Genomic DNA, 13,130 nt, shown 5'->3' on the forward strand with positions numbered 1-13,130 from the left:
CGGTTTACGTGGCTCGCTCCCACGATCCTCAGGCCTTGGCAGCGGACGCGCTGGTTCAGGATTGGTCCCAGTTCCGTCTGGCCTACGTGTTTCCCCCTCTAGCTCTCTTGCCCAGAGTCCTGCGCAAGATCAGAATGGAGGGCCGTCGGGTCATAATCATTGCTCCAGACTGGCCCAGGCGAGCTTGGTACCCAGACCTGCTCCGTCTGTCCGTAGAGGTGCCGTGGCATCTCCCGGACCGCCCAGACCTTCTCTCACAAGGTCCGTTTTTCCGCCAGAATTCTGCGGCTCTCAGATTGACGGTGTGGCTCTTGAGTCCTGGATCCTGACGGCTTCAGGCATTCCTTCCGAGGTCATCTTCACTATGACTCAGGCTCGGAAGTCTTCCTCGGCCAGGATTTACCACAGGACTTGGAGAATTTTCCTGTCCTGGTGTCGCTCTTCCGGCCATGCTCCTTGGCCTTTTTCCTTGCCGACCATCCTGTCCTTTCTACAGTCCGGTCTGCAGCTAGGACTATCCCTCAATTCCCTCAAGGGACAGGTCTCTGCTCTGTCAGTGTTGTTCCAGCGGTGTATCGCCCGACTGGCCCAGGTGCGCACCTTCATGCAGGGCGCATCTCACATCATTCCTCCTTATCGGCGGACCTTGGATCCCTGGGACCTTAATCTGGTCCTCACGGCCTTACAGAAACCCCCTTTGAGCCTCTTAGGGAGGTTTCTTTGTTTCGACTTTCACAGAAAGTGGTTTTCTTTGTCGCTCTATTGGGAGACCCAGACAATTGGGTGTATAGGCTATGCCTCCGGAGGCCGCACAAAGTATTACACTCAAAAGTGTTAAGCCCCTCCCCTTCTGCCTATACACTCCCCGTGCTCCCACGGGCTCCTCAGTTTTTTGCTTTGTCCCTCCTCTCCTCAGGACGCATTCCTGTCAGCTCCTCGGGAGTATGTTTCTGGACCACTCCGATTTCAGAGAGGCAGTCCAGAATCACCATGCTTGTCCAGATAAGCGTTTTTCTAAGCGCCTTAAGGATACACGTTATCCCTTTCCACCTGACGTGGTTAAAGGTTGGAGTCAGTGTCCCAAAGTGGATCCTCCAATCTCCAGAATGTATAGGGACTGCCGCATTGACCGCCGCTGCCTTGGAAACACTGCGGCGCGGCTGGGACTTGTAGTGCGCCGGGGACTTCCACGCCGGTCGCGCTTTTACGGCGGCCGCGTTTATTACTAGAGTCCCCGGCTTTTTGCGGCCTAGTTTCCTTTTCCTCCCGCCCTCAGCCCTGACAGGCAGGGGAAGGGCGGGACGCTGCACAGAACGAGCAGCACTGAGGGCTGGAGCATGCTTTGCATACTCCACTCCCCTCACTGTGCACAGTGCAGGCACCAGTTCCCGCTCTTTCTGGGTCACGCCTCCGCGCCACAAGTGGCGTCCATTACCACTCAGACCTCGGCATTTGCGTCTTACGCTATTAATGCTGTCCTGGACTCTGCGAGCCGTACGGCGGTGGCAGCCGCCAATTCGGTGGTACTCCGCAGGGCCTTGTGGCTACGGGAATGGAAGGCAGATTCTGCTTCCAAAAAGCGCTTAACCAGTTTGCCAATTTCTGGCGACAGATTGTTTGGCGAGCGTTTGGATGAAATCATCAAACAATCCAAGGGAAAGGATACATCCTTACCCCAGCCCAAACCGAACATACCCCAAAAGAGGAGAGGGCAGTCGAGGTTTCGGTCCTTTCGGGGCGCGGGCAGGTCCCAATTCTCCTCGTCCAAAAGGCCTCAGAAAGAGCTAAGGAACTCTGATGCATGGCGGTCTAAGTCACGTCCTAAAAAGACCACCGGAGGGGCAGCTAACAAAGCGGCTTCCTCATGACTTTCGACCTCCTCATTCCGCATCCTCGGTCGGTGGCAGGCTCTCCCGCTTTTGCGACACCTGGCTGCCACGAATAAAAGACCGCTGGGTGAGAGACATTCTGTCTCACGGTTACAAGATAGAGTTCACCTCTCGTCCCCCGACTCGATTCTTCAGGTCATCCCCGCCTCCCGAACGAGCCGAGGCTCTTCTGCAGGCGCTGGGCATTCTGAAGGCAGAAGGAGTGGTGGTCCCTGTTCCTCTTCAGCAACAGGGCCACGGTTTTTACTCCAACTTGTTTGTGGTCCCAAAGAAGGACGGGTCTTTTCGACCTGTCCTGGACCTGAAACTTCTCAACAAACACGTAAAGACCAGGCGGTTCCGGATGGAATCCCTCCGCTCCGTCATCGCCTCAATGTCCCAGGGAGATTTCCTTGCATCGATCGATATCAAGGATGCTTATCTCCACGTACCGATTGCTCCAGAGCACCAGCGCTTCTTGCGCTTCGCCATAGGGAACGAACACCTGCAGTTCGTGGCACTGCCGTTCGGCCTGGCAACAGCCCCACGGGTTTTCACCAAGGTTATGGCTACTGTAGTAGCGGTCCTCCACTCTCAGGGTCACTCGGTGATCCCGTACTTGGACGATCTGTTGATCAAGGCACCCTCTCTAGAGGCATGCCAACACAGCCTCGACGCTACCCTGGAGACTCTCCAGAGTTTCGGGTGGATCATCAATTTTCCAAAGTGAAATCTGACACCGGCCCAATCGCTGACATACCTTGGCATGGAGTTTCATACCCTCTCAGCGATAGTGAAGCTTCCGCTGATCAAGCAGCGGTCACTACAGACAGGGGTACAATCTCGCCTTCAAGGTCGGTCACACACCTTGAGACGCCTCATGCACTTCCTGGGGAAGATGGTGGCAGCAATGGAGGCAGTTCCTTTCGCGCAGTTTCACCTGCGTCCTCTTCAATGGGACATCCTTCGCAAATGGGACAGGAAGCCGACGTCCCTCGACAGGAACGTCTCCCTCTCGCAGGCGACCAAAGCTTCCCTTCGGTGGTGGCTTCTTCCCACTTCATTATCGAAAGGGAAATCCTTCCTACCCCCATCCTGGGAGGTGGTCACGACGGACGCGAGTCTGTCAGGGTGGGGAGCGGTTTTTCTCCACCACAGGGCTCTGGGTACGTGGACCCAGCAAGAGTCCTCGCTTCAGATCAATGTTCCGGAAATACGGGCAGTGTATCTTGCCCTGAAAGCGTTTCAGCAGTGGCTGGAAGGCAAGCAGATCAGAATTCAGTCAGACAATTCCAATCAACCACCAAGGCGGCACACGCAGTCGGCAAGCCTTCCAGGAAGTCCGGCGGATTCTACTGTGGGTGGAAGCCACGGCCTCCACCATCTCCGCAGTTCACATTCCAGGCGTGGAAAACTGGGAAGCAGATTATCTCAGTCGCCAGGGCATGGACGCAGGGGAATGGTCCCTTCACCCGGACGTGTTTCAGGAGATCTGTTGCCGCTGGGGGGTGCCGGACGTCGATCTCATGGCGTCCCGGCACAACAACAAGGTACCAGCGTTCATGGCACGGTCTCAAGATCCCAGAGCTCTGGCGGCAGACACCTTAGTTCAGGATTGGTCGCAGTTTCAGCTCCCTTATGTGTTTCCTCCGCTGGCACTGTTGCCCAGAGTGTTACGCAAGATCAGGGCCGACTGCAGCCGCGTCATCCTCGTCGCTCCAGACTGGCCGAGGCGGTCGTGGTACACGGATCTGTGGCATCTCACGGTCGGCCAACCGTGGGCACTACCAGACCGACCAGACTTGCTATCTCAAGGGCCGTTTTTCCATCTGAATTCTGCGGCCCTCAACCTGACTGTTTGGCCATTGAGTGCTGGATCCTAGCGTCTTCAGGGTTATCTCAAGACGTCATTGCCACTATGAGACAAGCTAGGAAACCAACGTCCGCCAAGATCTACCACAGGACGTGGAAAATTTTCCTGTCGTGGTGCTCTGCTCAGGGTATTTCTCCCTGGCCTTTTGCCTTGCCCACTTTTCTGTCCTTCCTTCAATCTGGACTGGAAAAGGGTTTGTCGCTCGGCTCCCTTAAGGGACAAGTCTTGGCGCTCTCTGTGTTTTTCCAGAAGCGCCTAGCCAGACTTCCACAGGTACGCACGTTCCTGCAGGGGGTTTGTCACATCGTCCCTCCATACAAGCGGCCGTTAGAACCCTGGGATCTGAACAGGGTGCTGACGGTTCTTCAGAAACCACCATTCGAGCCAATGAGGGATATTTCTCTCTCACGCCTTTCGCAGAAAGTGGTTTTCCTAGTTGCAGTCACTTCACTTAGGAGAGTGTCTGAGCTAGCAGCGCTGTCATGCAAAGCCCCTTTCCTGGTGTTTCACCAGGACAAGGTGGTTCTGCGTCCGGTTCCGGAATTTCTCCCTAAGGTGGTATCCCCCTTTCATCTCAATCAGGATATCTCCTTACCTTCTTTTTGTCCTCATCCAGTTCACCAATGTGAAAAGGATTTGCACTTGTTAGATCTGGTGAGAGCACTCAGACTCTACATTTCTCATACGGCGCCCCTGCGCCGCTCGGATGCACTCTTTGTCCTTGTCGCTGGCCAGCGTAAAGGGTCACAGGCTTCCAAATCAACCCTGGCTCGGTGGATCAAGGAGCCAATTATCGAAGCTTACCGTTCGGCTGGGCTTCCGGTTCCCTCAGGGCTGAAGGCCCATTCTACCAGAGCCGTGGGCGCGTCCTGGGCTTTGAGACACCAGGCTACGGCTCAGCAGGTGTGTCAGGCGGCTACCTGGTCGAGCCTGCACACTTTCACGAAGCACTATCAGGTGCATACCTATGCTTCGGCGGATGCCAGCCTAGGTAGACGAGTCCTTCAGGCGGCGGTTGCCCACCTGTAGGAAGAGGCCGTTTTACGGCTCTCTTACGAGGTATTATTTTACCCACCCAGGGACTGCTTTTGGACGTCCCAATTGTCTGGGTCTCCCAATAGAGCGACAAAGAAGAAGGGAATTTTGTTTACTTACCGTAAATTCCTTTTCTTCTAGCTCTAATTGGGAGACCCAGCACCCGCCCCTGTTTTTTTGTGTACACATGTTTGTTCATGTTGAATGGTTTCAGTTCTCCGATATTCCTTCGGATTGAAGTTACTTTAAACCAGTTTATAATTCTTTTTCCTCCTTCTTGCTTTTGCACCAAAACTGAGGAGCCCGTGGGAGCACGGGGAGTGTATAGGCAGAAGGGGAGGGGCTTAACACTTTTGAGTGTAATACTTTGTGCGGCCTCCGGAGGCATAGCCTATACACCCAATTGTCTGGGTCTCCCAATTAGAGCTAGAAGAAAAGGAATTTACGGTAAGTAAACAAAATTCCCTTCTTTCTGGTGGCCATAACCTCTCTCAGGAGAGTCTCTGATTTGGCTGCGCTCTCTTCGGAGTCACCCTTTTTGGTTTTTCACCAAGACAAGGTGGTTCTCCGTCCGACTCCGGACTTTCTCCCTAAGGTGGTGTCTCCTTTCCACCTTAACCAGGACATTTCATTGCCTTCCCTTTGTCCGGCCCCTGTGCATCGCTTTGAGAAAGCGTTGCATACTTTAGATTTGGTGCGGGCGCTCCGGATCTATGTGTCACGCACCGCTGCTCTTAGGCGGTGCACCTCTCTTTTTATGCTGACCACAGGTCAGCGCAAGGGTCTCTCGGCTTCTAAACCGACCCTAGCTCATTGGATTAGGTCGGCCATATCCGATGCCTACCAATGTACTCAGGTGTCTCCCCCGCCGGGGATTAGGGCGCACTCGACCAGAGCTGTCGGTGTCTCTTCGGCTTTCAGGCACCAGGCTACGGCTCAGCAGGTCTGTCAGGCTGCCACTTGGTCTAGCCTGCATACCTTTTCGAAGCACTACCAAGTGCATGCTCATGCTTCGGTAGATGCGAGCTTGGGCAGACGCATCCTTCAGGCGGCTGTCGCCCATTTGTGAAGTTAGGTTCCGCCTACTTCTCAGTTTTCTGTTTATTTCCCACCCATGGACTGCTTTGAGACGTCCCATGGTCTGGGTCTCCCATAAGGAACGATGAAGAAAAAGAGAATTTCTTCGGCGCTCCATTGGGAGACCCAGACGATTGGGTGTATAGCTACTGCCTCCGGAGGCCACACAAAGCATTACACTAAAAAGTGTAAGGCCCCTCCCCTTCTGGCTATACACCCCCAGTGGGATCACTGGCTCACCAGTTTTCTGCTTTGTGCGAAGGAGGTCAGACATCCACGCATAGCTCCACTGTTTAGTCAGCAGTAGCTGCTGACTGTATCGGATGGAAGAAAAGAGGGCCCATATAGGGTCCCCAGCATGCTCCCTTCTCACCCCGCTTGTGGGTTGTAAGGTTGAGGTACCTATTGCTGGTACGGAGGCTGGAGCCCACATGCTGTTTTCCTTTCCCATCCCCCTGAGGGGCTCTGAGGAAGTGGGATCTTACCGGCCCCAAAGCCCTGAGGCCGGGCTCCATCCACAGACCCATTGAACCTGCTGGATACGGAGCTGGGTACCGTTCAGGGACATGGCCCTGCACCATTCAGGTACTCTGTGTCCCCGTACACTCAGGCACAGCACACTCCAGACTTGCTGGGTGTGCTAGTGCGCCGGGGACAGTAAAGGGTTACAGTCACTGCAGCCTAGCTGAGTGACTTTATGTATTGGGAACTACCGCGCCGGACGCTCCGGGAGCGGCGGCGCGGCTGGGACTTGTAGTGCGCCGGGGACTTAGCGCCGACCGCGCTTTTACGGCGGCGGCGCTTATAAATCCAGTCCCCGGCTTTTGCGGCCTAGCTCCGCTTCGTTCCCGCCCCCACCCTGTCAATCAGGGTAGGGGAGAGACGCTGTACAATCAGCAGCGCCGAGGGCTGGAGCCTTATTTACATGCTCCAGCCCTCTCACTGGACACTGTGGGACGCCGGATTCCCGCTCTGACTTGGGGCACGCCCACGGCCCGCCCCTACTCACACGAGCTGGAGAAGGACGCCGGCGGCCATTACTGCAGTCCGAGCTGAGAGAACGGACTCTGGGCAACCAGGCACAGGACTAGGGCGACCACACACCCGCTTATAGGCGGGCGGTAAGCGGCACCTGAAGTGCTGACACTAAATACCGCATTTGTCCATTTGTATTTTATGCTTACACTGCATAGGTCGCTATTTTTGGCTATATGCCCTCTTAGATGGCGACACATCAGCAGCAGGAAAGCAGGGGTGCTAAGGCACAGGCTTTCTATGCTGCTTGTATTGCACGTACTGAAGTGTTCATGTGTATTTATGCTTGTATGCTATACACTCCACTGTACGGTCGCTAGTCTTGGCTATATTCGCCATAGAATGGCTAGACTACAGCAGCAGAAAAGCAAGGGTGCTGAGGCACAGGTTTTTTTCTATGCTGCTTGTATTGCAGGTGTTGCAGTGTTCATTTGTACTTATGCTTGTATGCTATACATTGCACTGTATGGTCGCTATTCTGGGCGATATTCCCCTAGATGGCTAGTCTACAGCAGCAGAAAAGCAGGGGTGCCAAGGCACAGGCTTTCTATGCTGCTTGTATTACATGTGCTGCAGTGTTCATTTGTACTTTATGCTTGTATGCTATACATTGCACTGTACGGTCGCCATTCTTGGCTCTATACTCCTAGATGGCTAGTCGGCAGCAGCATATAAGCAACACAGGCTTTCGTTGCTGTTTTTACTGCATGTGATACTGTTCCACGGCACTGAACCCCATTGTGTGCAATGCTCCCCTGTAGCACTTGGTCAGCCGGGGTCTCTACTTGACGTGGCCAAAGGAACCACCTCTCAACCCTGTCCAAGGACAGGGACGGAGTTGCAATGGGATAGAGACTTGCAGTCCGGACAGGCCATGGGCAATCTGGATCATTGCTCCCTGGCCACCCTCATTTGGAATAAAATCTGTGCTCCGGGGGGGTCCCAGGAAGACTCTCTGTATGATGAGGCAGACGTAGCTCATCAGGACTTTGATCCTGACACCGCTCTCAATCCGGATACACCGGATGGTGACGCCATAAGGGATGATCCTATAGCGTCCATCAATGGAATGTTGGATCGTTCTCCCTCAGCTCCCCCAGCGGAGGAGTCAGCTTCACAGCAGGAGAAGTCCCATTTCAGTAGCTCAAACGTATATTGAGTATTGTTCTGGCCACGCTGACTTCAGAGAAGCAGTCCAGGAACACCACGCTTCCCAGAGAAGCGTTTTCTCCAAACGTATTAAGGATACACGTTATCCCTTCCCCCCTGACGTGGTAAAGCGCTGGACCCAGGGTCCAAAGGTGGATTCTCCAATCTCCAGGCTTGCGGCTAGAGCCATAGTTGCAGTAGGAGATGGGACTTCACTTAAAGATGCCATTGACAGACAGATGGACTCTGGTTGAAATCTGTCTATGAGGCTATCGGCGTGTCGGTTGCTCCGGCATTCACAGCCGTATGGGCACCCTAAGCTTTTCAGCTGTTCTTGCGCAGCTGGTCTTGAGCACATGTACATCTGTGCCGCAGGGGCGTCCGTAACCTCGCAATGTCTGCATTGCGACTTACCCTATTAATGCTGTCCTGGAAGGACAGTCGAGGTTTCGGTCCTTCCCAGGCTCGGGCAGGTCCCAATTGTCCTCGTCCAAAAGGGCTGAAAAGCCTCAGAGGGGCTCAGCTTCCGGCCGGGCTCAATCACGCCCAAGGAAGGCAGCCGGAGGAACCGCTATCAAGGCGGTCTCCTCATGACTCTCAGCTCTCTCATCTCTCCGCATCCGCGGTTGATGGCAGACTCGCTCGCCTTTGGCGACATTTAGCTGCCACAGGTCACAGACCGGTGGGTGAGGGACAGTGTGCCCACGTGCACAGGACAGAGTTCTGTTCTCGTCCTCCGACTCGATTCTTCAGAACGTCCCCACCTCCCCACCGAGCCGATGCTCTTCTGCAGGCAGAAGGAGTGGTAATCCCTGTTCCTCTTCAGGAACAAGACACGGTTTTCCTCCAATCTGGTTGTGGTGCCAAAAAAGGATGGCTCTTTCTGTTCCGTTCTGGACCTAAAACTGCTCAACAAGCACGTGGAGGCCAGGCGGTTCCGGATGATACCCTCCGCTCCGTCATTGCCTCAATGTCTCAAGGAAATTTCCTAGCATCAATAGACATCAAAGATGCTTATCTCCATGTGCCGATTGCTACAGAGCGACCATCTTCAGTTCGTAGCTCTGCCATTCGGTCTGGCGACAGCCTCACGGGTGTTCACCAAGGTCATGGCGGCAGTGGTAGCAGTCTTGCGCTCACAGGGACACTCTGTGATCCCTTACTTGGACGATCTACTTGTTCAGGCACCCTCTCAAGAGGCATGCCAACTCAGACTGAATGTTGCGCTGGAGACTCTCCAGACGTTCGGGTGGATCATCAACTTCTCTAAGTCAAACCTGTCACGACCCATTCACTAACGTATCTTGGCATGGAGTTTCATACCCTCTCAGCGATAGTGAAGCTTCCGCTGGACAAGCAGCGGTCACTACAGACTGGGGTGCAGACTCTCCTTCTAGGTCAGTCGCACTCCTTAAGACGCCTCATGCACTTCCTCGGGAAGATGGTGGCGGCAATGGAGGCGGTTCCGTTTGCGCAGTTTCATCTGCGTCCACTTCAATGGGACATTCTCCGCCAATGGGACGGGAAGTCAACATCCCTGATCAGGAAAGTATCCCTTTCACAGACGGCAAGGACTCTCTGCAATGGTGGCTTCTTCCCACCTCATTATCACAGGGAAGATCCTTCCTACCACCGTCTTGGGCGGTGGTCACGACAGACGCGAGTCTGTCAGGGTGGGGAGCAGTTTTTCTCCACCACAGGGCTCAGGGTACGTGGACTCAGCAGGAGTCCACCCTTCAGATCAATGTTCTGGTAATCAGAGCAGTGTATCTTGCCCTACTAGCCTTCCAGCAGTGGCTGGAAGGAAGGCAGATCCGAATTCAATCGGACACCTCCACAGCTGTGGCATACATCAACCACCAAGGGGGGACACGCAGTCGGCAAGCCTTCCAGGAAGTCCGGCGGATTCTGATGTGGGTGGAAGCCACGGCCTCCACCATATCCGCAGTTCACATCCCCGGCGTAGAAAACTAGGAAGCAGACTTCCTCAGTTGCCAGGGCATGGACGCAGGGGAATGGTCCCTTCACCCGGACGTGTTTCAGGAAATCTGTCGCCGTTGGGGAAGGCCGGACGTCGACCTATTGGCGTCCCGGCACAACCACAAGGTCCCAACCTTCATGGCACGGTCTCGCGATCACAGAGCTCTGGCGGCAGACGCCTTAGTGCAAGATTGGTCGCAGTTCCGGCTCCCTTATGTGTTTCCACCTCTGGCACTCTTGCCCAGAGTGCTACGCAAGATCAGATCCGACTGCAGCCGCGTCATACTCGTCGCCCCAGACTGGCCAAGGAGGGCGTGGTATCCGGATCTGTGGCATCTCACGGTCGGCCAACCGTGGGCACTACCAGACCGACCAGACTTACTGTCCCAAGGGCCGTTTTTCCATCGGAATTCTGCGGCCCTGAACCTGACTGTGTGGCCATTGAGTCCTGGATCCTAGCGTCTTCAGGATTATCCCAAGGGGTCGTTGCCACCATGAGACAGGCTAGGAAGCCCACGTCCGCTAAGATCTACCACAGAACGTGGAGGATACTCTTATCCTGGTGCTCTGCTCAGGGAGTGTCTCCCTGGCCATTTGCATTGCCTACCTTTCTTTCTTTCCTGCAATCTGGGTTAGAAAAAGGTTTGTCGCTCGGCTCCCTTAAAGGACAGGTCTCGGCGCTATCCGTCTTTTTTCAGAAGCGTCTGGCACGACTTACTAGGGTGCGTACGTTCCTACAGGGGGTTTGCCATATCGTACCCCCGTACAAGCGGCCGTTAGATCCATGGGATCTGAACAGGGTACTAGTTGCCCTCCAGAAGCCGCCCTTCCAGCCTCTGAGGGAGGTTTCACTTTCTAGACTATCACAGAAAGTGGCTTTTCTGGTAGCAATCACATCTCTTCGGAGAGTGTCTGAGCTAGCAGCGCTGTCATCCAAGGCTCCTTTCCTGGTCTTCCACCAGGACAAGGTAGTGCTGCGTCCCATTCAGGAGTTTCTCCCGAAGGTGGTATCCTCTTTTCATCTTAATCAGGATATCTCTTTGCCTTCGTTTTGTCCTCATGCAGTTCATCGGTATGAGAAGGATTTACATTTGTTAGATCTGGTGAGAGCACTCAGAGTCTACATTTCCCGCACGGCGCCCTTGCGCCGTTCGGATGCACTCTTTGTCCTTGTCGCTGGTAAGCGCAAAGGGTCGCAGGCTTCTAAGGCCACCCTGGCTCGATGGATCAAAGAACCAATTCTTGAAGCCTACCGTTCTGCTGGGCTTCCGGTTCCATCAGGGCTGAAGGCCCATTCTACCAGAGCCGTGGGTGCGTCCTGGGCATTGCGACACCAGGCTACGGCTCAACAGGTGTGCCAGGCAGCTACCTGGTCGAGTCTGCACACTTTCACCAAACATTATCAGGTGCATACCTATGCTTCGGCGGACGCCAGCCTAGGTAGAAGAGTCCTGCAGGCGGCAGTTGCCTCCCCGTAGGGGAGGGCTGTCTTCGCAGCTCTAACATGAGGTATTCTTTACCCACCCAGGGACAGCTTTTGGACGTCCCAATCGTCTGGGTCTCCCAATGGAGCGCCGAAGAAGAAGGGAATTTTGTTACTTACCGTAAATTCCTTTTCTTCTAGCTCCTATTGGGAGACCCAGCACCCGCCCTGTTGTCCTTCGGGATTTTTGGGTTTTTTTCGGGTACACATGTTGTTCATGTTGAACGGTTTTTCAGTTCTCCGATGTTACTCGGAGTGAATTTGTTTAACCAAGTTATTGGCTTTCCTCCTTCTTGCTTTTGCACTAAAACTGGTGAGCCAGTGATCCCACTGGGGGTGTATAGCCAGAAGGGGAGGGGCCTTACACTTTTTAGTGTAATGCTTTGTGTGGCCTCCGGAGGCAGTAGCTATACACCCAATCGTCTGGGTCTCCCAATAGGAGCTAGAAGAAAAGGAATTTACGGTAAGTAACAAAATTCCCTTCTTTGTTTACTTACTGTAAATTTTTTCTTATAGTTCCGACATGGGAGACCCAGCTCCCTCCCTGTTGCCTGTTGGCAGTTCTTGTTCCGTGTGTTTTCACCGGCTGTTGTAGACAGAGGTTCCGGTTATTCCGGGTTTTACTCTATCTCTACTTATGGGTGGATGCCCTCCTTCAGCTTTTGCACTAAACTGGCTAGATTTGGTCATCCAGGGGGTGTATATGCTCGGAGGGAGGAGCTACACTTTTTAGTGTAGTACTTTGTGTGTCCTCCGGAGGCAGAAGCTATACACCCATGGTCTGGGTCTCCCATGTCGGAACTATAAGAAAAAGAATTTACGGTAAGTAAACAAAATTCTCTTTTTTGACTATTTATATACACAGATATTCTTATTACGTTTAAACAAGCAAGCTATAGCTCAGATGACCTCCATAATATTATAGATGGACTTTTGCAATTATTGAATTTAATGTCTTGGTCTTAGGGCGTCCAGAACAATGGCACCTTCTACATTCACATATATCTGACCAAGAGCGGCTTCCACCCAGATCCCAGCCGGAAGGCTGTACATCGGAGGCTGGCCACAGTTTCTACATCTCGCAGTAAGGATTGCATTTTCTTTATTATGGTCCATCCCTCACTGTGCCGGTCTCTTTGTTTATCCTTTGCATTTCCCCATTCCCCCTCTTTCACCCTTCCGATTCCTGCCTCTCGTTACCCCTCTTTTTTTTTTTTTTTCTTGCAGTGCTTAATAAATACAAACGAAAGCGATTCCTTAAGACCAAAAACCTGTTGACGGGAGAAACAGAAGTTGATCCGGAGATAATAAAGGTGGGTGTCCAATCAAGTAGCCGTATCACATCGACTTTATACAGGGAGACGCTTACCTTGTCTTCTTATTTCAGAGAGCAGAGGACTTTGGTCCTATAGAGATTATATCCCACTGGCATCCTAATTTAACCATTAATATTGTGGACGATCACACTCCGTGGGTACAAGGCAGCGTCCCACCTCCTCTCGACCAATGTAAGTGGAGGCGGTCATTTCTTCTGATTATTACGGACTGTATGCATTGGCTGGGAACTAGTGGACTAAAGTAATGTAGATTGTGGCTATAAAGTAATTTACAGTGGCCTTAAAAGTTATTT

At 53.3% G+C, this 13,130-nt stretch overlaps 1 protein-coding gene across 1 annotated transcript in view; it reads left to right on the plus strand.

Annotated features, from left to right (window-relative positions):
• CLPTM1 (CLPTM1 regulator of GABA type A receptor forward trafficking) overlaps window positions 1-13,130 on the plus strand; it is a 114,843-nt gene that overhangs the window by 49,200 nt on the left and 52,513 nt on the right. Inside the window, exons 5-7 of the mRNA XM_075323674.1 lie at window positions 12,467-12,584; window positions 12,728-12,813; window positions 12,888-13,008. Of these exons, the coding sequence (XP_075179789.1) occupies window positions 12,467-12,584; window positions 12,728-12,813; window positions 12,888-13,008 (325 nt within the window). The remainder of the gene's footprint in view (window positions 1-12,466; window positions 12,585-12,727; window positions 12,814-12,887; window positions 13,009-13,130) is intronic.

Source organism: Anomaloglossus baeobatrachus, chromosome 9 (genome assembly GCF_048569485.1).
Source record: "Anomaloglossus baeobatrachus isolate aAnoBae1 chromosome 9, aAnoBae1.hap1, whole genome shotgun sequence".
Classification (NCBI taxonomy): Eukaryota; Metazoa; Chordata; class Amphibia; order Anura; family Aromobatidae; genus Anomaloglossus; species Anomaloglossus baeobatrachus.